The 26,593-nt window shown below is 38.9% G+C and overlaps 1 protein-coding gene across 2 annotated transcripts in view; it reads right to left on the bottom strand.

Moving 5' to 3' along the window:
• TFB1M (transcription factor B1, mitochondrial) overlaps positions 1 to 26,304 on the bottom strand; it is a 64,517-nt gene extending 38,213 nt beyond the window's left edge. Inside the window, exons 1-4 of one of the 2 annotated variants that reach the window (XM_015084933.3) lie at positions 26,067 to 26,304; positions 22,887 to 23,038; positions 7,811 to 7,919; positions 6,344 to 6,495 (exon numbers count right to left, since the gene is read on the bottom strand). In XM_015084933.3, coding sequence (XP_014940419.1) covers positions 6,344 to 6,495; positions 7,811 to 7,919; positions 22,887 to 23,038; positions 26,067 to 26,199 — 546 coding nt within the window. In that variant the 5' untranslated portion in view covers positions 26,200 to 26,304. Of the gene's footprint in view, positions 1 to 6,343; positions 6,496 to 7,810; positions 7,920 to 22,886; positions 23,039 to 25,822; positions 25,972 to 26,066 lie in introns of those variants that run through there. The other variant, XM_053222062.1, reaches the window with a different exon arrangement.
• Positions 26,305 to 26,593: the final 289 nt, after the last annotated feature.

Here is a 26,593-nt window from a genome sequence, read left to right as displayed (position 1 = left end):
GAGACAGAGTTGTTTTGTTTTGTAAAATGGATGACATTAGAGCAGGTTTCCTTTTTGATCGTAGTAATCCAGTAAAGAGGGAGTAATCAGTGATGGAAGAGAAAGAAGGTAATAGTTATAAATCATGATTTTAAGATTCTGACAGGTCAATAATTAAATAAAAGTCTCTGAAATTATATGAAAAACTTCCAGCAAAAGCTCCTTAATTCAGTTTTAAATTCCTTAATTTTGAATACTTCTGTGAAGATTTCTGGTGTTTTGTTAGCTGCTTCTCATCACTTGTTTTTAAGCATTTAATTTTGAGTTTACATGTACCCAGAATTCTGCTTGTTCAGCTTAACTTTCCTCATAATTTATACATGTCATAGATACTGAATCTGTGTCCACGTGAATATTATTCTGTTGTGATTAGAAGATCAAGTTTTGGGAGCCGGACTAGCTTGGCCTAAGTCCCAGCTCTGCTACTTGGTAGCTGTGTGGTCTTGAAGAAGCTAATTAAAATCTCGGGGCTTCAGTATCCTTTCCTATCAAAAGTTAGTAAGTCGCAAGGATGAAAGGTTCAGCACAGGGAATACAGTCAGTGGTGTAATACCTTGTGTGCTGACAGATGGCAGCTACTCTCGGGGCAAACACAGCACAACGTGCACAGTTGCTGAATCCCTATGTTGTACACCCGAAACTAACTTTGTGTGTCAATGTCAATTAAAAAATACTATTTCATTAGCTTGCTTTGAGGCTTACATAAGAAAATGCACCTAAAGTGGCATCCATTCCATAGCAGACATTCCATAAGAGCCGATATTATTATCAGTAGCATTTAGGCAAATTAAAAGCAAAGTGAAAAATATTCATATAATTAAAAATTTACAACTGTAAAACTCAATAAATTGCCTAGTGAGTTAAATGACAGAAATTTCTTCTGAATCACTCAAGTAATCTTTGCTTTCATATAGCTTTCAAAAGGTATGCATTAAATATTTTATGGAACTAGACAGAGGCAGTGGTTGCCCAACAGTGTAAACGTACCACATTTGAGTAAGTCACGCACTACAAAAAAAAAATGTCTCCAGATACTGCCAAATGTCCCTGAATGGGGGGCTGGGGGCAAAATCGTCTCCACAGAGAACCACTATTCTCAAGTGGAACATAGGTAAAGAGAGAGGGAGAGATCTAAGGAATAGAATTCTTACACATGTGTAAATGCAGAGGAAGGCATCTAAAGAACAGAACTAATGTGACTACATTTTATATATATATGTGTTGTGTGTGTGTGTGTGTGTGTGTGTGTGTGTGTAATTCTCACATATGTATATAATTCTCTCAGGGGAATTCTGATATTAAAAAGTTGTCTACAAAAAAACAAGGATGAAGCTGAATAAAATGTATGAAACGACACTTTGCATAAACTAAACAACAGCATTACAGAACTATGAGCACAGACACCGGAGAAAGAAGGTGAGAGGTGAGCCTTACAACTGAGCAGCTAACAGCCTGGAAGCCATACTCAGGCAGCAGCACAAGCAGGAGTAGAAACAGAGCCCAGTGGTCTGTCTGACGAGAGGAGACAGATGCCAGGCTCTGGGAGGCCAAGGCAGACAGAACTTATGATGCACGCTACTGGATACGTAAACACACACACACACACACACACACACACAGAGAGAGAGAGAGAGAGAGAGACAGAGACAGACAGGGGGCATGGGAGACAGGAAAGGGGAGGGTGCTCCTGAGATATGCAAAGGGATCCCTTCAAGTCTCTGACAGAGCATCGATCTAGAAGTGCATGAGGTTGGGAGGCTGGAGAAAGTGGCATCAGAAAGTGGGACAAAAGGAGGTCACACAGGGCTAGAGATAGTCTGTACACCCAACAGCCAAGTAAAGAGCCCTTGAAATACACGGGGTACTAGGTGGATTCCTCAGAAAGGCTGGGACTTAATAGTGTGACTTTAATTAGCCTCAGATTAAAGGCTGCTATAGACCTGTCATAAGCAAGCTTAAAAGCAAGCTCCAAACCAATATGCACGTGACTCATCTTTGTGTCAGAACAAAACCCACCACTCAGGCCAATACAACAAAATCCAGCCCTCCACAAGATTAAACAAAACAAAACAAAACAAAACCTCACAATATCTAGCATCTCGCCAAAAATTACCAGGCTTGTGGGGGGACTGGGTGGCTCAGTCGGTTAAGCATCCGACTTCAGCTCACGTCACGATCTCATGGGTTCGAGAGTTTGAGCCCTACATCGGGCTCAGTGCTGACAGCTCAGAGCCTGAAGCCTGCTTTGAAATCTGCATGTCCCTCGCTCTCTCTGCTCCTCTTCTGCTTGTGTGCTCTCTCTCAAAATTAAATAAATATTAAAAATAATAAAAATTACCAGGCTTGCAAAGAAGCAGAAAAGTAGGACCCATAGAAAGAGGGAGGGGAAAAAAAGCAAATGGTAAAATGATACAGAAATGACAGAGGTAGTGAAATTAATAAGCAAAGGTCTTACAACAGCCATTATAAATATTATACATATGTAAAGATGCCAAGGAAAGCATGAACATAATGAAGTAAGGGAAAATACAAGACCCAAATGGAACTTCTAGAAGTAAAACTACAATATCCAAAATGAAAACTGACTAAAATTAACAACAGAGTAGCCACTGCACAACAGAGTAGTGAATCTGAAGATACAGTAACTGGAAACTTTTTTTTTATATTGTTGGTGTTGAAGTATATGTGTTTGTGACAGTTAAAGTGTGATACAGGTGAATTCAACGTATCAAGAGTTCTACGGAAGCTGTTCTGCAAAATATTACATACTATACAAACCATTCAAGTCAGACAACACCATTTTTTCAGTGTCTTTTCAACTGAGAAGAACCCTATTCAGCACACTTCTGAGGTGGTACATACAGAGCAAGCTTTGTTTTTGTTCTTTATTTTCTTCTACAATAGCTTCATATTTCTCTTTCATTTCTGTCGATTCTAGGTGAGGCAGCTCTATTTCTGGATCTTCTAGGGGCAGCAGCTCCTAAGTGATGCTTTAAAAACGCACAGCACGGGGCGCCTGGGTGGCTTGATCGGTTAAGCATCCAACTTCGGCTCAGGTCATGATCTCACGGTCCGTGAGTTCGAGCCCCGCATCGGGCTCTGTGCGGACCGCTCAGAGCCTGGAGCCTGTTTCAGATTCTGTGTCTCCCTCGCTCTCTGCCCCTCCCCTGTTCATGCCCTGTCTCTGTCTCAAAAATAAATAAACGTTAAAAAAAATGTATTATAAACGCACAGCACTATTAGGTTTCTCCGGTTCTTCATAGAAGGCTGTCAATACCCTGGTCAGTGTGTCCATACCCCCCACTTCTCCAGGCACCTTTAGGACTGCTCGTGCTTTGAGACGGTGCCTTTGTTAAGGCGCCACAGGGACAGTGGCAGCAGGGTGGCCGGTGGGCTCCAGGAACTGGAATTTTTATGTGTGAATTATTTTTTTTATTACGTACGGTGAATTATTAAATTGCTTCAATATCCAACCATTCACTAATCTTTTTTTTTTTCCTTTGCTGACACAGGATACAATCGTTATCAAATATGAAGTTGTCTGATTCTGGCTTTTTTTTTTTTTTTTTTTTAATTTCCTTAATGTTTGTTTACCTTTGAGAGAGAGACAGACACAGAACTGGAAGCAGGCTCCAGGCTCTGAGCTATCAGCACAGAGCCCAATGTGGGGCTTGAACCCACAGACAGCGAGATCATGACCTGAGCCGAAGTCAGACATTCAACCAACTGAGCCACCCAGGCGCCCCTGATTCTGCGCCTTCTAATGTAGCCATCACTCCGTCTCATAATGAGTCACAGTGCTTCGGTTATTAGAGTTTACAACACATTTTAACATTTGATAGGCAAGGCTTCTCTCATCACTCTTCTTTTTTTCAAAATTTCTTTTCCATTCTTGCAGGTCCACTCAAGATGATCCCTGGGACTTCACTCACTACATTTCAAGATGTTACTGAAAAAACATAATTTGGAAAAATGAAGCAGCTTTATAATACTCATTTTTTTTTTTCTTCCAGGGTTCTATTTCTCTTGATTTAGCTCAGTGATTTTCTGAGACTCTCAGTAAAGTTCTGTGATTTTTTTTATACAGGTCCCTCTTTTTTCCTTCAGTTTCCAGAATAAATAATTATATATTTCCAATAACGTTTTTACTTGTCTTTCTAACAGTGATATATTTTGTTTGCTTCAATCCTTCCTGTATTTGATTTTCTATTTATCACTAATTCAACCCCACACTCTCCCCAACTTACCTATTCTTTCAGTATATGCAAACATGATAGGTGTCTTATCAAATTCTTTGTGCTACTCTGAGGTGAACTGAATGTTCTTCTGAGGATTCCACGCTCTGTCTTCTATAACACTGGGCCTTCTGTCTCCTAGATTCATACAATCGTTCTTCTTGGGGTCTCTAATCAGACCAGTGCGATAGAGGCTTTGTCATTATGTCAGAGGTGTTGGTAGAGGTTAGTGAAGAATTTCGACCATGTTCGAACTCCTCCAAATATAGGAGAATAAGACCAAGCAATCCAATCCAACAGAAAAATAAGCAAAGGGCAAGTACTTCACAAAAAAGACGCTATCTCAAAGGTCCATAAACATGCAAAATGGTGCTTAGTTTTTTAAAAAAGTTCATTCTGAGAGAGAGAGAGAGAGAGAGAGACAGAGAGAGAGGCAGGGGGAGGGAGAGAGGGAGGGAGAGGGGGAGGGAGAGAGAGAGGGAGGGAGAGGGGGAGGGAGAGAGAGAGAGAGACAGAGAGACAACGCATGTGCAAAAGTGAGGGAGGGACAGCAGGAGAGGGAGAGAGAGAGAACCCCAAGCAGGCTCTGCGCTGAGCACACAGCTTGATCTTGACCATGAGATCATGACCTGAGCCAATATCAAGAGTTGGACGCTTAACCGACTGAGACACCCAGGTGACCCTGGCACTCAATTTGATTAAAAATTTAGCAAAAGACAAAATAAAACCACAAAACACACCATTCAGCTCTGATTAACAAAAAGTACAAGTCTGGCAATATCAAGTACTGGCAAGGATATGACGCAAAATGAACTCACATACACTGTTGGTGGGAATATAAACAGGCATGATGACTTCAGAAAGCAAATTAGCATTATTTAGCCAAAGTGAAGATTGGGGGAACTTAAGATCCAGCATGGCCACTTCTGGATATATTCTCTAGGGAAAGCTTGCTTATGTGCTCCAGCTGACATAAATAGAAGAATCTCCATGACAGCTTTATTCGTAAAAACACTGGAACAGGATTCCAAAACAGGGGAATGGGCAGATAAATTATGACTTAGTCAAAGAGTGGGTAGTGTATAACTACACAAATAAACTATAGCTATGAGCAGCATAAGTGAATGAGGAGAAAAGAAGTACATAGTGCATGAATCCATTTGCGTAAGTTCAAAAATGGAGAAAACTAAAGTATATTAATTATACAGATAAGAATCTACGTGACAAACTAAACAGGGAATAATAAGTTCCAAATTCATGGTACTGATTACTTTGGTGGCAGGTGGAAAACCAGAGATACAATCAGAATGAGGCATACAAGAGGGTGTCAACGATGTTGGGAGTTTAACTATTGAGTTGAGTGGGGGAGATTCAGGTGTTCTTTTTATTAAGCCATACAAATCCATCATATACTCTTCTGTATTTGTAAGTCATAATAAAAAATTAAAAAAAAAACAAAACACTTATAGTCTGCAGATCCCCTCATTAAACCTCTGCAGCACAAAACCTGCCCTTGCTTATTACCCCATAGGATTATTTTCTAGAGAGTGACCTGGGAACACTCCTGCCATGGGAATGCAGGCATAGCAGGCCCAGCAGAAGTAGGGGATTAAGTGAAAGTCTATGTACTGCATAATCAGACACCAACCTCCTTCCCTTTCTCCAAACCGACTGATTACCGCATTCTTCACCATCTCATGAAGTTCAATGTATCAACTTTAACCGATCACAGGCCAATCCCTATGTATTATTGTATCAGCAGCAGCCCACAGATCACGTCTCTCACTGTTCTATGGCCCTACTGTGTCCTTGTATGTACGACACGGCCTTCCTGGCTGGCAGCACAGCACCCGTGTTCTCCACGGAGAGCTCACAGCAGTCACACCTGTCATCATCATGACATGCTTAACTGTTGGTTGAGCTGGTGTTGGTGTGTATGTGTAACGGAGCATTAACTTAGAAAACACAGTCTGTCACAAAAATGCAGTATTACTTTGTTTCAGAATTCGAAGAGCCAAAAAAAACCCAAAAAACAAAAAAAAAAAAACCAAAAACACGTCAGAACTTACCTCTGCCACTTCCTTTTGGAAAGTCAGTGTCATCTGGGTTCTGCCATAAACAAAAGGTCCATCCTTACAAGAAACATTTTCAAGCCACTTGATAATCAGTGGAGTTGATACGCTAAAAGGCAGATTTCCAATAATATGTACATTTGGAGGATCTGGTTAGCAGGAGGAAAAAACAACTTGTAACGATTTCATCAAAGTATTCTGAATAGTATTTTGGTTAAGAATAAAAGTCAAACTGGGTACTAACAGCGTCAAACAAAAATACATGAAACGACACGGCTACCTATTTTTCAGTCCATTTATTCTTCAAAAGCAATGTTTCCTCATCGTCAGCTTTGAATTATTAAGAAAAACATTCTACCTTAATTAGTGTTCAAAGTCCTCGGGTTTCCCGGCTTAGGAAAACTGTGAAAGAGACCGGATTTGAGGGAAAAGGTAATTTGATCCGGATGTGAGGAGGTCAAAGTGCCTATGGGGCACCCAGGTGAAGCTGTCAGAGGATCAGATGCCCAGGAAGGGGGTACAGGCTGCATAGACAGATGGAAGTGTCTGCAGCACACAGGTGGTAAGTGTAACCACAGGAGCAGAGCAATTCCAGCAAATCTGGAGCACAAGAGCAGGTGCTCAAGAAGAAAGATCTCAGGAACAACATCTAAGAGGTAGCTGGAAAAAGAACCACCAGCAAGGAACAGCTAGAGAAAGTCATACAATGTAAAAGGGAAAACGGAAGGACCTGGTGTCAGGGAAGACACGAGCAGAGAAAACATCCGGAAGAGCAGGTAACACTCAAATGAATGCCTGAGAACTCCGTCAGATAAGGTTTGAGAGAGGAAATCAGGAGGTCACTTGACTCTGGTGTGACTGGGGCCGGACCGGAGACCTGAAGGCAGTGTGCTGAGAGGAGAGCCGGAAGGCAGAGGCAGGCAGCGGCCACCTCTCTGGTGCTGCGGCCACACACACGGAAGCGGTCACGCCAGTAGTACGTGTTCTCAAGGGCTTTCTAGGCAAGTAACACACCCCATCTATCTCCGGATTCCAAAGAGTTGGTACACAGCGGGGACCTGACTGTCTAAAAAATGAAGACCCTTGGCTGGCCACGGGATGCGAGACGCTGGTAACTGGGTGTGGCTTCGTTTACTAAAACACTTCTTTTTTTCACCATTTGGAAAAAGGAACACTTCCTAGTTTATCCCATCATTACATGGTGTCATAAAAATAGCTTATTTGAGGAGAACCCTAAACATTTGAAAAATAGAAGACAAATAAAATTGAAGAAAAAGTAATTAGATTTATCATTTTGGAAAAGAGTAGAAAAGCAGAAAAAATTATAATGCACACTACGTATTCAATTCTGTTTTTATAATATTTAATATAAATGTGTAATGTTTGTAATGTATAATAGCATTAAATATTTGTACTATAAATAATTATAAAAGAAAATAAGAAAACCAACCCCAAATCACTTACCATCTTCCCACCGTCTTTTAAGACTTTCTGGAAAAGCCCTTTCTATCTTATATGTCAACACATCACCATGGACAATTCTCAGTTTTCCAGGTGCTGCATCGGAAAGCATCTAGTTTACAAAAAGATCAATAAAATGAGTTCATACTTTGGAGAATAGTGAAACACACACTCTCTGTCTCATTCTCTCTTTCTCTCTCTCCACACACACACACACACACACACATATCCCCCGCACCCAACCTAAAACTTGATTCCTCATGGTTTAAAAAACAACAACCACCACCCAGATGCAGTCCCCTGAAGCTTAGGAAGTTTAAGAGCAGGAGCGAGTACATGTATCACTAACATCCCTTCTAAAGGAGATTTTAAAGGAAGAGGTGACCTTCTTTCCACATCAGGTATCACCTCAAGAGGCTCAGACACCCTCGGCTCCAAGTTAGGGAACTTTTGCCCTGAGCACCCCTTGGTGCTGCTGATTCTCTCTCCTAACCTCCTTCTTGCCTAATTCTGGCCACTGGTAGGAAGGATGAAAGAAACACCAGAGAAGCCAGAGAAGAGACCCCGGACCAAGGCACCTACTTCGTAGATCACTCCTGCCTTTGGGTAAATGCCGTGCCTTGCACATGCTTCTTTACGGCATTATGAGCTACTATTTCGTAATTGTGTATAGAGAGGTTTCTTCTCCCTGTGATAACATATGCTCCTTAAGGGTAGCACCTGTTTCCCGTCTATCTTAATGTCCCCTGCAGCTACAAAGTGCATAGGAGGTGCTTCACATTTTTTGATAAGTGAATAAGCGAATGATCAACTATAAAACGGGAAAACTTCTCCCCCCAGCCTGAGATTTGGGATTCCCAAAATTTGTAAAGTCAAGAAACTTGCGAAAAATTATTTCACTGATAAATCGGGTAGAATTATACAAGTAACACTTCAAAAATACAGCGCTGAAATGCTTAAACTGGTAAGAAGCTAAACATTTCAGTTTGGGAATCATCTATCTAGTCTGGTATATTTAGTCATGGTAGTTTAGCAAAAAAAAAAAAATTGTGTATCTCCAATACTATTGTACTTATAGATTATTTTAAATTACCAAATTTGCTAAAACTTAATCTGATGAGTTCCAGACTATAAATCATGGAAAACATAGTAACTCCAACATACTATGAATAAAAAAGGAGGTAACTCTCTTTGGGACAGGCTCTTATTGCATAAAAACTATGCATTTAATGACCGCATTTACCATTAATGAAGAATATTAGTTGTTTTCTATAATTCTGCTTCACATAATTAAAACAAATTTGCATACCAAAAACAAAGCAGAAGAACTAAAAGCTTATGCTTCATGATCGTATATATAGAAAGTAATAAAGTAATTAGTAATTAAGACTAAAAACAAAACCATGTAAACTTAGATCTTTGGCATTAATATACATGCTCTGATAACCACGTTTGAAATGTTATTTTTTTAACATTTAACTGATACACACTCAGCTGCATACCAGAAAACTGGTGTAACACACGTTAACCTTCCTTTCCTAGGTTTCAAGTTGTATTGCTAGCCTATTTCTTTAGGATTGCCCTTCAGACTTAAGTCTCAGCCAATGACAAAGCAAATCCTCCCAAGACTACTCTGTAGCTTGATCTTCCCCTTTCAGACTCCCCACTGAGGAAGAAATGAATACTGGTGACCATAGCTTTCTGTGAAAGCCTTAAAGCAATTATGGGGGGGAAAAACTCCATACAAACTGAAATGATAGTATGAATGATTACAGACAATAGCCACTTAAACACCAAATGATATTCAGCAATGACACACATTTTCTTACCAACCACTAATAGAGAATGATGTTTTCATTACCATGACAGTATTTGGGGGATGGTGGAGAGGTGGGAAAGATCACTAGTACAGCCAGAAGAGCACCCTGCTTTACACTTTAAAACCCTGACGGTGTTAGCTCATAATGTGCTCAAAGCACAGCTGACTACAAATGCAGGCACCCGATTATAGTCAAATGAGTATTTTTACAGACACTCATAAGTTGTTCCATCATTTTTATTTTAGTTTTTAATGCTATATCCTTCCAAAATGAGATTTAAGTCAGCTTAGAGTAAAAGGCATTCATTAGATAAGGCTGTAAAAGAAGAAACAGAAAACCAAACAATGAAAGAAGCAGGTATATAAATCCTACAGGTGTTAGCTCTGACAATTTATACACTGAATTATAGAATTTTTACTCTCTACTGGAAATAATTATACTAAGTCTCCAGGAGAGAAAATGTTTGTTTTTTTTTCTTCCTAGCATTAAGTTTTGTGAGGGGTATATGGAACAAAATAATAGAGAATGCCTTTAACAAAAATGAGGAAACAAATGCAGGAGTATTCTTCATATGGTCACTTAAAAAAATCTCTCTAAGTCAAGGTTTTAGAGATAGCTTTTCTGCAGGGGGCAAGCACCTAAGGTCCACCTAGGTAATTTGTTGGTGATCTCATTTGATGAGGAAATTTTTTTTTAAGTTTATTTATATTTACTTTGAGAGAGACAGAGAGACAGAGAGAGCACACATTCAGGGGAGGGGCAGAGAGAGTGGGACAGAGGATCCAAAGTGGGCTCGGTCCCGACAGAAGAGACACCGATGCGGGGCTCGAACTCAAGAACCAGAAGATTATGACCTGAGCTGAAGTCGGACACTTAACCAACTGAGCCACCTAGGTGCCCCTGATGAGAAAATAATTTATGCGACTTTTGGAACTTATGCACAACTAGAAATTCCTTGAGAACAAAGAACTATATTGAATGGCCATTTGGTATGTTTTATGCCACCTCTCATGGTGGGTGAGGGACTCCTGGCAGCCAGCATTGTAGAGTGAGCTAAAGCATTAATTACACAGCCTGGTGATATTACCTTCTTCCTGACCTGTTACATAGTAGGAACCCAAACACTGTTGAAATAAGTGCTAGGCAAACTGTTAGGAAAACTATATGAGAATGAAGGAATCTATAATACAGAATGATAGGTGAAAAACAATTTTTATTCTTCTGTAGAACACACAGAGAAGACTAATGCTATTATTCAAAAGGAATTTAAGATAATGTTACAATAGATATTTTTTTTTTTTAAGGAAGAAGATGACAGCATGACTTCAAAGAGTCTCCTCGTTTTATTTTTTAAACAGGACCAAAACATGCATGGCAGAAACTCATGTACTCAGTCTCATCAAGGATTTAGAGATTTAATAAACTTTATATTCAAACAGTGCTTACTCCTTTCAGCGTTAACATTTCTTAGAGAGAAACTTCTACAGTAGCCTATCTTTTTCTTGTCTGATTGCTATGGCTAAGATTTCCAGCATTATGTTGAATAAAAATGGGGACAATGGACATCCTTGTCTTGTTCCAGATCTCAGAGGAAAAGCTGTCAGTTTTTCACAATTTAGTACAGCATTAGCTATGGATTTTTCATAATATGGCCTTTATGATGTTGAGATATGTTCCCTCTAAATCTACGGTGTTGAGTTTTTATCATGAATGGACGTTGTACTTTGTCAAATGCTTTTTCTGCATCTATTGAAATGATCATATGGTTTTTATTCTTTCTATTAATGTGATGTATCACATTGATTGATTTATAAATATTGGACTACTCTTGCATTCCTAGAATAAATCCCACTTGATCATGGTGAATGATTTTCTGATGAATAATAATGAAGTAGCAGAAAGAAAAGTTAAGGAAACAATCCCATTTACAACTGTACCAAAAATACCAAAATTCCTAGGAATAAACTTAACCAAAGAAACAAAAGACCCATACTCCAAAAACTATGAAACCCCGATGAAAAACATTAAAGATGACACAAATGGAAAGATATTCCATACTCCTGCATTGGAAGAGACAACATGGTTAAAATGTTCACACTACTTAAAGCAACCTACAGATTCAACGCACCCCTATCAAAATACGAACATTTTCACAGAACTAGTACATATTACCCTAAAATTTGTATGGAACCAAAAAGACCCCAAATAGCCAAAGCAATCTTGAAAAAGAACAAACCTAGAGGTATCACAACCACAGATATCAAGATATACTGAAAAGCTACAATAACCAAAACAGTACAGTACTGGCAAAAAAAAAAAACAAACAAAAAAAAACAAAAAAAACAAAAAAAAAAAACAAGACACATGGATCAATGGACAGAACTGAGAGCCCAGAAATGAAACCAAGTTTGAAAGGTCAATTAACCTTTGACAAAGGGGCAGGGATACAGTGGGAAAAAAACATGGTCTCCTCAACAAATGTGCTGGGAAAACTGGACAGCTACATGCAAAAGAATAAAACTTGACCACTTTCTTACACCATACACAAAAATAAAATGGATTAAAGACCTAAATGTGAGACCTGAAATCACAAAACTACTAGAAGAAAACACAGGCAATAATTTTTTTGACATTGGCCATTAAAAAAAAAAAATTTCCAGATACATCTCCTCAGGCAAGGGAAGCCAAAGCAAAATTAAACTACTGGGACTAACCAAAATAAAAAGTTTTCTCACAGTGAAAGAAACCATCAACAAAACACAAAGGCAACCTACTGAATGGGAGAAGATATTTGCAAATGATAGATCTGATATGGGGTTAATATCCAAAATATATAAAGAACTTCTACAACTCAACACACAAAAAACAAATAATTCTATTGAAAAATGGAAAAATGTCTTTTTCCAAAGACAAGATACAGATGGCCAACAGACACATAAAAAGATGCTCAACGTCACTAATCAGAGAAATGCAAATCAAAACCACAATGAGATATCACTTTATACCCATCAGAATGGCTAAAATAAAAACCACAAGAAATAACAAATGATGGCATGGTGGAGAAAAAGGGAATCCTTGTGCACTGTTGGTGGGAATGCAAATTGGCATAGCCACTGTGGAAGACAGTATGGAGGTTTCTCAAAAACTTAAAAATACAATTTCTATATGACCAGTAATTCCACTACTGGGTATTCACCCCCCAAAAACTAAAACAGTATTTTGAAAAGACATATGCGCCCCTATGTTTTCTGCAGCATTATTTACGATAGCCAAGATATGAAAGCAACCCGTGTCCACGGACAGATGAATGGATAAAGAAGATGTGGTGTATATATATACGACTGAGTATTATTGAGGCAACAAAAAGAATGAAATCTTGCCATCTGCAGCAACATAGATGGACCCAGATGATAGAATGTTAAGTAAAATAAGTCAAAGAAAAACAAATACCATATGATTTCCCTCATTTCTGGAATTTAAGAAACAAAACAAATAGAAAAGAGGCAAATAGAAAAATTCTTGAATACAGAGAAATAACTAGCGGTTGCCAGAGGGGAGTTGGGTGGGGGAATGGGTGAAACAGACAAGGAGGATTAAGAGTATACTTATCTTGAGGAGCGTGGAGAAACATAACGAACTGTTGATCATTGTACTGTACACTTGAAACTAGCACAACACTGTGTTAATTATACTTCAATAAAAAAAAAATTTGTGAAAAATAAACAGAAAAAGTTACAGAGGGAAATCTTGCTATACAATATCACAAAATTCTCTTCCTTAAGCCAAGAACAATGAACCCAATTTCACCCTTTTCTTGACTAGGGGTCATTGTTGCCTGTAGAGTAATGGCGTCAGTGGTTCTGATCCCTTACTACTGCGCTTTTTTTCAGTTTTATGTTTGCTTTTTATAGCTTTTCTGCCACAGTAATAACTGTCACTTCTTGCTATTGTCAGTGGGTCTCCTTCTAGCATTGATCTACTTCTAGTTTGTAGTGGACTAGGAAGTCACTTTGGTTGTAAGCCACCTTTTACTTATTTGTTGAGTTTTGATTAACTATGGCTGTAGCCATATCTTAAAGATAAATTACATGTGTGAAGTATGTAATCATGCCATGACAGAAAGTCAGGCCATCTTCCCTTTTGTAAAATTTGCTAGAGATGAAAGAATTTAAAATTTTACGGTCTCTGATGAAAAACAGCTCCTTTTGCCAGGATGACTGAACTACAGATCCCTTTATAAGATGACAGAGAAGGGGAATAATTATAATAGCAACCATTTACTGGCTACTGGCAATATGCTAGGCTCTATATGCCCATCTCTTTACATAAATTTCTTACCATCCTTGTAATGATCACAAACAATAACTATTATCCTCATGCTGCAGATGAGAAAGCTGAAGCTAGAACAGGTTCACAACAGCAAGCTCAAGATCGAAAGCTACTGAGTGCCTTATCTGAGATCTGACATCAGCCAATTTGTTTCTCAATTCTGTGAACTTTCCATCCTACCTATCAGGTAGAAACAATCACTGTTTACCTATTATAAAACCCAGAGGCAATACTAACAATAATCATGACTTCCTATCTCCAACGTTCCACAAAATAAACACACAATGATTAAGAAGAATCCTAGAGCTTCTTATTCTGGCTAAGATGGAGAACAGAAGACCAGATAGTCTCTTCTGGCTTAAACAGATAAAAAATAGACGAAACTACAGTTTTCAGACACTGGACAGCAGGAAAGCAGGAAATCCTGCAGATCCAAGAATCTCAAGGACTCTCACACAAAAGAAACACGAAGAAAAGGACACGAAGGTGCACCGTGATGAAACTGTTCAAAACCAGTGAGAAATCTTAAAAGCAACCAGGGAAAAAAGGCAGAGGAGCAAAGATAAGAATGACAACAGATTTCTGGTCAGAAACAATGCAAGTGAGAAGACCGTGGAGCCACGTTTTTAGAGTACTAAAAGAAAACAACTGCCAGTATGTTTTTCAACAACAAAGGCAAAATAAAATACTTCTTCAGACATACAAACACTGAAAGTTCCACAAAACTTACAAAAAATGCTGAAGAAAGTCTTTCAGGTAGACAGAAAACAATACTAGGTGGACATACGGATGAGGAGCACTCAGAACAGTAACCATATGGGTAAATATGTAACAATTTTTCTTATTATAGTTGACCCTTTAACAACAGGGTCTGAACTGCACTGGTCCATGTATATGCGGATTTCTTACAGTACTATAAATGTATTTTCTCTTATGATTTTCTTAATATGATTAGGATAATAGGAATATGATAGGATTTTCTTCTCTCTAGATTATTTTACTGTCATAAACAGCACATAACACATGTAACATACAAAGAATGTGTTAAGTGATTGTTTATGTTATTGGTAAGGCTTCTGGTTAATAGTAGGCTTTAGTTAAATTTCTGGGGAGTACAAAGTAATACGTGGATTTTCAACTGTGCAGAGGTCAGTGCCCCTAACCCCCACATTGTACAGAAGTCTACTGTATTGAAACCTCTTTAATATAGCATTGACTGTTAGAACAAAAATAACATTCTACTGTGAAGTTTACAGCATGGAGAAGCAAAACATAGGACGCCAACAGTACAGAGGCCTCACAGGGAGAAACACATTATTCTAAGATTTGTATGCTATACATGAAGTGGTATTTTGTTACTTGAAGGTGAACTGGGATATGTTAAAGATGTATACTATATACCTTCAATAAACTACTAAAAATAACAAAACAAAGAGTTATAGATAAAAATTGCAGTACTGGCCCCACAAAATGCCCACATCCTAATCCCTGTGACTATGTTACTTTATATGGTAAAAGGACTTTGCAGATGTGATTACAGATCTCAGAATGGGGATATTATCCTAGATCATCTGGGTGGACCCCAAATAATCAATCACAAAAGCCTTTAAAAGAGTGAGTCAGAAGGATCAAAGTCAATGATAGATGTAGAAGTGAGAGGTCCATGAGCTAATGAATGCAGGTGGCCTCCAGAAGCTGGAAAAGGCAAAAAAACAATTCTTCCCTGAAGCCTCCAGAAAAGGAACACGGCCCTACTGACCTTCATTTCAGACTTCTTATCCCCAGAACTGTAACAGAATAAGTGTGTGTCATTTTAAGCTGTTGTGTTTGTGGGAAATTGTTACAGCAACAATAGAAAACTAGTACACAAACGGACGTGGTCAGATTGGCGAGAAAAAAAGCAAGACCCCATTATATGCTGTCGATAAGAAATCGACTTTAAATATGAAGACATACAGGAAAGGGTGAAACTGACATTAATCAAAAGAAAGCTGGCATGGTTATGTTATTATCAAAGTAGATTTTAGAGGAAAGAATATCACCAAGGGTCATGATGATCATTTCATAATGATAAAGGAGCCAATCTGTCATGAAGACCTAACGATCCTAAATGTTTACGCACCTAATAACAGTGTTTCAAAATAGATGAGAGCAAAACTGAGAGAACCGCAAGGACAGACCAACAGATCTGCGCTTAAGAGATTTCAATACCCCTCTCTTAACAACAGAACAAGCAGGAAATCACTAAGAATACAAAAGGCTTTAATAACTCCAACTTGACTTTACTGAAATTTCCACAGCATCCAATAGAAGAGTGTATATCCTTTACAGCAGAAGGCATATTCTGCATAAGGAACATTTACCAAGATAGATCATGTGTTACACCATTCAACAAGTATAAATTAATTTAAAATGATTTTAAGTCATGCAAAGTGAGTTTTCTTATCACAATGGAATTAAGTGAAAAATCAGTAACAGAAAGAGATCTGAAAAACAAGCTAAACGATACACTTCTAAATACTCTAAGAAGGTCAAATTAAGAAATTGAAAGGGAAACTGGAATTGAAGGTTTATATGGAAATTCTCAACTTCTTTTAGAAATCTTTCTTTAGGTATAAAATCTCTAAAAAAAATTTTTTTTAAGTAAATCAGTATTTTGAACAAATGAAAATGAAAACACAACACCTCAAAATTTGTAGGATTCTACTCAGGTTGTATTGAGAGGAAAATTATAGCACTTAACATCTGTAAGAAAATAAGAAAGGCTTCAAAGAGAAAACCTCAGCTTCCACCTTAAAAAAATATAGAAAGAACAAATTAAACCTCAAGGAAACAGAAGGAAGAACATAAAGATTTCAGAGCAGAAATCAGTGAAATAGAAAACAGAACACAAGACAGAAAAATCAACATCAAAAGCTTTTTTTGTTGTTGTTTTTTCAGAAGATCAATAAAGTTGACCAATATGTAGGGAGACAAAATACCAATATCCGGAATGAGAGAGACTTTATCACCACAGATTCAATGGATGGTTGGCTTACCATTAGAAAAAAAAAAAAAGATCAATATAATTTACTATATTAACAAACTAAAAACAAAAAAAGCCATATGATTATCTCAATAAACTCAAAAAAAGTATTTTTGCCAATACATTATTTAAAAAAATATATATATTAAAAAAACAAACCAACACCACAACCTCTCAGGTAGCTAGAACAGAAAGGACCTTCCTCAGGCTGAAAAAGGAGATCTAGGAAAACCCTACAACTGACATCCTACTTACTGGTGGAAGTCTGAATGCTTTCCCTCAGATCAGGAATGGGCAAGGATGTTTAACCGTACTGGAGATTCTAGCCAAGACAAAAAGAAACAGAAGCAAACAGACTGAAGTGGAGGAGGTAAAATGGTTTTTATTATAGATGAAATGATAATACATGCAGAAAATCCTAAGAAATCTACAAAACAGCCACTAATAAGTGAGCACAGCAAGGCTGCAGGATACAGAGCCCACTCCCAAAACAAATGATATTTCTACATAGTAGCAACAGACAAATGGAAATTGAAATTAAAAACCAATACCAAGTATAATAGCATCAAAAAACAGGACATAGTTAGGGATAAATTTGACAAAAGATGTGTAAGACTTGAATACGTAGAACTGTAAAATACTGCTGACAGAAATTAAAGAAAAATCTAAATAAATGGGAAAATATACCATGTTTCAAGATTAGAAGCCTAGATCATTAAGATGCCAGTTCTCCTAAAAGTGATCTAGAGTTTTAATCAGGCTTAAAACAAAACAAAACAAAACAAAAAAAGAGGGAATTTATGATTTAATGTTAAAACTATATGGAAATGCAAAGAACGCAGAATAGCAAGAACAATTTTGGAAAAGGCAAGGTTGGAAGACTCAAATTACCTGCTCTCGAGTCTTACAATAGAACTACAGTAATCAATACAGGTTGGTATCAATGAAAAGAGAGATCTAGAACAAGAGAAAAGAGCTGGAAGTCCAGGAACAGACCAGTGTACATAAGACCAGCTGAGTCTCGACAATATTAACAAGCCAATTCAGTAAGAAAAAGATACAATTTTCAACGAACGATGCAAAAAAATGAACTTCTACTCCCACCTCACACTACATACAAAAGGTAACCCAAAATGTATCATAAGCCTATGTGCAAAATCTAAAACTTTAAAACATCTGAAAGAAAACATGGAGATTCTTAGTTCTTGTTTTGGCCATTATCTTTAACATAAGATGCAAAAAGCATCAAGTTCAAAAGGAAAAACAACTGATGAACTTTACTTTATTAAAACTAAATTTTACTCTTTGAAAGACACTGTTAAATGTCTAAGAAAATGAAAAGGTAAGTCACAGCTGAGGAGAAAGCATTACAAAACACGTAGCCGACAAAGAACTTGTATCTAAACTATATAAAGACCTCTTACAATGCAATAATATGAAGACAAAACAAAAAATGCTCAAAATATTTGCACGATTCCCCAAAAAGATATACAGATGGCAAATAAACACACAAAAATATGCCCAAAATTACTGATTAGGAAAATGCAAATAAAAGCTACGTTAAGACACTGTAAGATACTGTTATACACTCGCTTGGATGATTACAATTAAAAAGACTGACCACACCAAGTGTGAGAAGCATGTGAAGCCACGGGAACGCTCACGCACAGCTGGTGGGAATGATACATGGTACAGCCACTTTGTAAAACAGTTTGGTAGTTTCACAAGAAGTTCAACATACACCTGCCATGAGGCTCAGACATCGCACCTCCAGCTCTTTACTCAAGAGAAATCAAAGTATGTACTCACACAAAGACTTGCATGTGAATGCTGATGATTGCTTTATACGTAATTGCCAAAAAATAAAAACAACTCCAAGTCCACCAACTGGTGAATGGATTTATAAATTTGGTATAGCCATACAGAGAAGTACTAACTAGTCAGCAATAAAAAAAAATTACACTATTGATAAATACTGCAACATGGATTAATCTCAAAATACTTATGCTCAGTAAAAGACATCAGACAAAAAAAAAAACAAAACACATACTGTATGATTTCATTTATATAACATTCTGAAAAATGGAAATTCCTTATATTGACAAAGCAGATCAGTGGTTGCCCTAAGATAGGGAAAGGGAAGAGGGAGGGCTGGGTTATAAAGGAAAATGAGGAATCTTGAAGGTGATGAGTGTTCATTTTCTTGATTGTGGTAATGGTTTCATGAGATTATGTATTTGTCAAAACTCAGTAATCTGTACACTTGTAACAACATGTGCAGTTTACTGAACATTAATAACTCAATAAAGCTGTAAAACAAAGTATTTAGTGCAGTAAACCCTCCATATTGTTATTAATATACAAAATCCTTAAAACAAAAAATGAAGAACCCAGATTATTTACTTCAAGGAGAACATGTTCTTTGTGACGTTATCTCCAATTCAGAAATGGGGGAAGATTTCAAGTTCTTTGAGGTATTAAAAAAATCTCACTCCCCTCCAAAGCAGAGACAATCGGCTCAGCCACAGAAATGTAACAATAAATAACTAAAAAATAATAAAGACCTCACCCCCCCCCACCCCAAATGCACAATCACAAGAGAATGCTACAATATTAAGAGAAAGAAACCCTGAATGTCCAATGCTGGTTCAAGGAGGTGGGACAAAGCTCCAACATTCCCACAGCACTAGGGATTTATTTTCCAGTGATCCAAAGGAATAACCTTTCTCCTCTCTTTCCAGATTAGCAGTCTCATGACCAATCTTTAATTAATAGAAATGCCCAAGGCACAGGGATAATAATTTAATTGATTACTTATATCGAAAAATATATTGCATGGTTAACTAAGTATGAGGCATTCATTTAATCCTCATTACTATCCTACAAGCAAACTGAGGCCCTGAGACATAGTTACCTGCCCAAAGTCATACACCCAGTAAATGGTAGAGCCTGAAGTCAAACCCAGACAATCTGATGCTGCAGTCTGTGTTCTTTAAACACAAAGCTATAATATAGTACTTTCACATATCAGACATGTTTTTTTACCTTACAACATGCTGACGGTGAAACCTGTATGTTAGTACTGTGTTAGTAACATACTACTGTATTTAGTAAGATCCTAAGATGCCTCACGATATTATAAGAATTGGATCAAGACACAAATGACATACTTTCAGCTAGAAGACATTTTATAAATTATTACAATTTCTTTAAAAAGTAATTCTATTAGCTCAGAAACCACTAAAATGGAATCCTTTAAATAGATCACACCTTCTGCCTTTATTCATTTTCATGATTAATTTAGTACCTCTAAATGAAAGTGGTTTTACATATTAAAACCTTCTTTACAGGAAAAAGAAATCTATGTGATATTTTAGTACCCAACATTTCTTTTTAAGGCAAATTCTTTTCCTGCATATAAGACACTAAGAATTAATTTTGCTTCTTCTACAGAAACATGTAAGAAGACAAATACACGTTTCTTGCAGAGTAATTTACCTTGAAACAAATCTTTGTATTCAGAAAAAAAGGTCACAAAACTTTTTAAATAACCAACGCCACACAATTATTCATTCTCGCGATTAAATGATCTCACCGTCGTGAGATGAGCCCTGGGTCCGGCTCTGTGCTGACAGTGCAGCGCCTGCTTCAGATTCTCTCTGCCCCTCCCCCGTTCATGGGCACACGCACGCGCGCCCTCTCTCTCAAAATAAATAAAAAATTTAAAAAATGACACATTTAGTTGGCTGATTAGATAGACACATAAAGTCAACCTTTTATTTTCCCATTTAAGATATTACTGAACACCTGCTATACTCCAGGCACTGTTGCACGTGGTAGAGATACAGCACAGAAGAGAACACACAAAAATCTCTATGCTCTTTGCAGTACATTCCAGGCGGGGGGGGGGGAGGTAGACAATAAATAAGAACATACAGAAAATGTATCCGATGATGATCAATCCAACAAGATAAATAAAACAAGGCAGGGGTTAGGAGTGCAGGGGCTGGGGCAGGCATTTGAAAAGAGAAGGGTGTAGTTGTCTTTTAAACAGCCCCTCTTCACACATCTTTTGTTGGGATCAGAGAGGACAGTATGTAAATTAAGGTGGGGATGAACAGAAATTTGATTCACCCCCTTGCCTTATGAGAAAGAATTGCACATAACAGATGGGAAGACTGAGGGTTAGGAAGTCTCTTCAAGGGCAATAAAGTCAGAAGAGTATTCTTATGTCCAGAAAGGGCTAGATGAAAAAATTTGAGGGGCGCCTGGGTGGCTACCGACTCTTCATTTCAGCTCAGGTCATGAGCTCAGTTTGTGAGTTCAAGCCCCACGTCAGGCTCCACACTGACAGCCGAGACCCTGCTTGGGATTCTCTCTCTCCCTCTCTCTGCCCCTCTCCTGCTCATGCTTTCTCTCTCTCCTCTCTCTCTCTCTCTCTCTCTCTCTGTCAAAATAAATAAATAAAACTTAAAAAGAAAAAAGAAAAAACCTGAAGGGAATGACATAGTGTGCTTCAGCTTCTTATTATTATCTCATGATCTCACTGAAAATAAAATATTCCCACTTTCACTTCTGAGATGCAGACAGTTCTTGAAAGAAAGTAATTCAAAGCAAAAAATCAGTATTAAATTCCATATTTGATCAAGGAATATGCACCATATGGCAATCCCAAAATAAAGTTATAAATCTAAAACCAATTCTGTCAATACTGTAAAAATTAGATAAAACTAAATTTTATATAACTTTTTAAAGCAAAAACTAGATGTAGCCAAATAAAATCTGATAAATAAAAACTCCTTTAAAAAAAACAAAACAAACCCATTGCATGCACACAAAGACCTAGATTTTCAAACAAATTTCCTCAAACTATTCTGGCAGAAATTAAACATTTTTCAATTGTTGCATACACAAGCATTAGGACGTACCAATTGTAAACCAACTTGTCTCTTGTATGATAGTAATAACGCAGATAACTTTATTTTTCGGTTACACTCAATAAATTGCTGCTTATCTAAGCCAAAGGCTAAGGGCTCTTCTAAACTTTTAGAATTACAGAGGAATCAAAGTTCCTTAAGCCATTAAGTGCCCCCTGTGAAGAATTCCCTTTACAATATCCCTGATACAATGGGTTCCACTGTTTGCTACCACTTAAAAAAATGTAAGTCCCACCTTATTTTAAATCCACATCTGCCTCCCTCAATTCTTACCTATTTGTAGGATTGTTTTTTTCTAGAAATCAAAATAAGCGATCTTCTTCACTGCCACCTTTCACAGGCAGCTCTGAATCCCCTCACTCAAAGATCCTCTCCTTGGAAACACGCCCAGCTCCTTCAAATATTTCTCATATAACAGCACTTATTGTCTCATTTCATTCAAGCCTCATCTTAAATCTACGTGTACAGTGGTACAACTTCACTTCTTCGCCTAAGAAATTCTTAACAAATGCCTAAGCTTGACAATTAGTCTCTCTTAAAAGAAACCTCGGTTTTCTCCATCTTTTGCTTACAGAAAGGATTTTCTGAATCTAAATGAAGTTCTCAGAAGTCATGCCAATAGCGGGGTCATTATTGGCATTAATTATTTTCCTTAGTTTTGAAGGAATGGGCCAGAACATACATGGCTATTAGATTAAAAAAACAGATCACACAAAACTAGGTTAACATTAATATATAAAGCAGGTTTATTCAAATAGTGGTCAACAGACCATGTGGGGATGCTTGTTAGAAATGCAATTCCTAGACTTCTCCAGAGCACAGAATCAGAATCTCTGGAAAAGGATCTGGAGATCTGCAGTTTGAGGAGCAACCTACACAATCTTTGGATATCCTGAGGTTAAAGAATCATGGACTGAAGATTTAAATTGGGTTTTTACCTCCTAGAAAAGGCATTTTAAGTCTCTCACCTGTAATCCAGGAATAAATCGACTATCCTTTTCAACCACCAGGAGTTCAGTAACATTGGCATTGAGAATGGATCTTGTGATTCCCCCTGGCCCAGGGCCCACTTCATAAACATAAGCATTTGTCAGATCGCCAGCTTTCCTTACAATTTTATCTAGGAGAGAAAAAAAAAAAAGTTTTAATTATCTGGACAAATTTCAATGTATAGAAGTTAATAAAAAAATAATCTCCACAAATTCTTATCAACCATGACTTAACTAATCCTTGACACCATATTTGTCTAGTTATTTAACTCTTAGCCTAAACCAATAAACATGTAGTGGCCATCCAATATTCTACCACATTATAGCTGAATTGTATCAGTCCCTTAGGAAAAACGGGATTATCATGACAAAACTTCCTAACTTAAATGTAGTTAACACTGTATTTTCTATCCATTCCTCTGCCAAACCAATCAATTCCTAACAACTGACCAGCTAAACCATCTCTCTACACTTGCCAGGTCCTGAATATCTGAATAAGACCAGTTTCACATTCAGAATTTCTACTGCTCCCAGTTATAAATTCAAAAGCAAAAAGTAATGAGAGTCTCCTTTTTACCTATAGACATATAGCTGGTCAACATGGCCATAGCAACAAGTTCTTAGATCCTAGGATTAGCAGAAATTTACAGATTCTTGGTCACTTTTCTGGAAAAAGCTAAACTTATACCTGGAAGCTTTTTAAACTGTGCAAATATGCAAATTGATATGGAAAAGTTAATGTTTTGAATCAATCAGCCTCTTTAAGCAAGCAGACGTTAAGAAATCATGAAAAGGATTGTGGCAATCGATCATCACTTCTGGAATAACATACAATGGGCTGGTCTTACTGACGGAGATAATAAAATCCAAGTAAGTGAGGCTCCTGGGATAGTGGGAACTTAGCCACTGAAAACAACTTAGCCACTGAAAACACACCAGCACTTCTCTGCAGTGTTGGCTGGGATTGTGTAGTACCATTTTTGTAGGCTTCAACGCAGTAATAGTCTTTCAACCATCCAAAAATAGTTTGCCTTCTGGCTGGCTGGGAGGGAATTAATACACGTCGCCAACCATTTGTTTTAGGTGGTTTACAAGCTTTCTCCCACGCGTCTCAACAATCCTTCCAACACATTAAGAACTACTATCCCAATTTAACTTTTCATTTGTTTCATTTGGGCAAGGTCATTTAGAAAGCAAATGGGAGAGAAGGGACTCCAGCTCAGGTGTAAATTCTAAAGCAATCCTTCCTCCATTACAGACCAATGCCCTTCAGAGGGTATAGGGATGATTATTATCCCTTTCAGAAGGAAAAGGCGTAATGAATTCAATATTCTCATTTTTTAAAAAATTTTTTTAATGTTTTTTACTTATTTTTGAGACAGAGACAGAGCATGAACGGGGGAGGGGCAGAGAGAGAGGGAGACACAGAGTCGGAAGCAGGCTCCAGGCTCCGAGCCATCAGTCCAGACCCCGACGCGCGGCTGGAACTCCCGGACCGCGAGATCGTGACCTGAGCTGAAGTCGGACGCTTAACTGACTGAGCCACCCAGGTGCCCCTATTCTCATTTTTTTTTTTTTAATGGAGAACTAAGATTGTAGGCAGGTCAGGGGCTCTGCCCTCAAACTTTTCAGCCACATTCAAATACAAATGAGTATCAAAGAGGCACTGTCAGTTCACCAAGCATGTGCTCTCACCAGAGCTTCCCACCGCAGACAGGTACTTTAATCTCTTACTCTGGTTCCCAGAGAAGAGGGAATAGTACCTAGATTCCAGAATTTATCCCCGGGGAGAACAAAGCCTCACATGAGATATTATAAATGAAGAAATTTTTTTTATATTAAAAATATAAGATCAGGGCACCTGGGTGGGTTGGTTGGTTAAGTTTCGTACCCTTGATTTTGGCTCAGGTCATGATCTCATAGTCGTGGGATGGGGAGCCCTGAGTCTGGCTCAGGGCTGAGCACGGAGCCTGCTTGGGATTCTCTCTCTCCCTCTTCCCTGCTCATGCTCTCTCAAACATTTAAAAACATACATACAAAGATCTCTATTTTCAGCCTTGAGAACGGTGCTTTATGTCTATCATATGCGACTAACAACTGGCAATGCTGGCTCTGGTCATTTCTAGGACTAAAGAATTTTAGAAGCAGATAACCCTTTAACGCTCTGGAAGGAGGGGCCCTCCTCCAATTAACATAGGAGAACCTGAAGCTTAGTTTCTACTGGCAGAATAAAGACTCCACATCCCATTATTGTGCTTTGTAAACTCCACTTCCTTTAATTGAAAATGAACTTCTTGGGTATGATTCGTTGATCTTTTTAGCTCCTAAAGGGGGCCAAATGGAGTATCAGTATCTCAAATACTCTACTGCAACAGTGAATTAGTGGACACATTTGTAAGACAGGTTAGTCTTGCAACCTCACCTTCTAGAAGTATCACTAAGACACAGGAGCGGTGGTTAAACGCATGCATACGTTTGTCACCAGACTCTGCACTTCAAACTAGTTCATTCGATGGCACGTGAATTTTACCTCACAGAAAGCGACTTAAAATCAGGGACGGGAACAATGTAAACCTACTAAAAAACGTAAGCCCCTTGCGGAAAGACGTTGCCTTGTTCACTCCCAAACTGCACCTCCAGCACTAGCACAAAGTCGTCTGTTTGACGTGTATTTTACTGAATATTTGCGCCCCGCGGGTTTTGCATTCAACAAGTAAGCGTTTAAGTAAGTAATCCCATGAGCGACCCACTTTCCGACGTGTTCTCGAAGAACTCCCCGCACTAATTGAAATTCTAACCTCGGACTGCATGAAAATCAAACCTAGTGTTAATGCACCAAGACTCGCATTTCCACAACCGCCTAACACGACACGCGACCCCTGCCTCCCCCAGGGTTTGCTCGGCGTCTGTACCACCTGCTTCCCCTGGCCCACGGCAAACCCCCGAACACGCCATTCCGCTAGCAAACAACGCATTCCACGCGTCTCCTGGGCGGGGCTCCGGAGTTCTTTAGCACAGAGCGGTAGAAGGCCCTGACCTAAGGCCCGCTGCACACTGCCTGACCCCAGATACCCGCCAGCAGGATCCGCGCGCAGACCCCCGGCCCGTGTCCCCAGGGATGCGGGGAAGACAGCCGGGGAGCACTGAGAAGACAGCCACCTGTCAGCCTCAAGTCCAGGAGAAAATTCTGGGATAGCTGCTTCACCGCTTGCAGCCTGAACAACTTAATGATTTCTCGAATCGTGGGCAACGGCGGAAGGCGGAAAGTGCTCAGCGTCCCAGAAGCAGCCATAAGGCCCCGCGAAACCACCCAAGCCACTTGGCTAGTTTTTTCACGCTGTTCTTAAATCGTCGGGGAGGGGAGCGGGAGGTGGCGGGAGTCTGGGAGCGTAAAGGCCCGCCTCCCAGCCCACCTCATTGGTCGGAGGTGCCTCGCCGGAAGCGAAGAGGGCAGACAGGAAATCCGGGTGCACCCAGAGCTCCTGCTCCGCGTCTAGCTAAGCGCGGTGCAGGCTGGGTGTGCGCTGCTTTTCCCTCGGCGGGCGGGGCCTCTCCCGGGTGGGAGGTGGCCAGAGCGGCCCGCGGAGGCGGGGCGAGGCGGGGCCTGGACTGGAAAGCGCAGGCGCGGATCTGAGGATGGGTGGAGCCCCGCACACGCCGTGGTGAATTCCGGAGGGTAGACGTGC

This window comes from Acinonyx jubatus, chromosome B2, assembly GCF_027475565.1.
Source record: "Acinonyx jubatus isolate Ajub_Pintada_27869175 chromosome B2, VMU_Ajub_asm_v1.0, whole genome shotgun sequence".
Taxonomy (NCBI): Eukaryota; Metazoa; Chordata; class Mammalia; order Carnivora; family Felidae; genus Acinonyx; species Acinonyx jubatus.
This window is presented reverse-complemented; position numbering and strand designations above follow the sequence as displayed.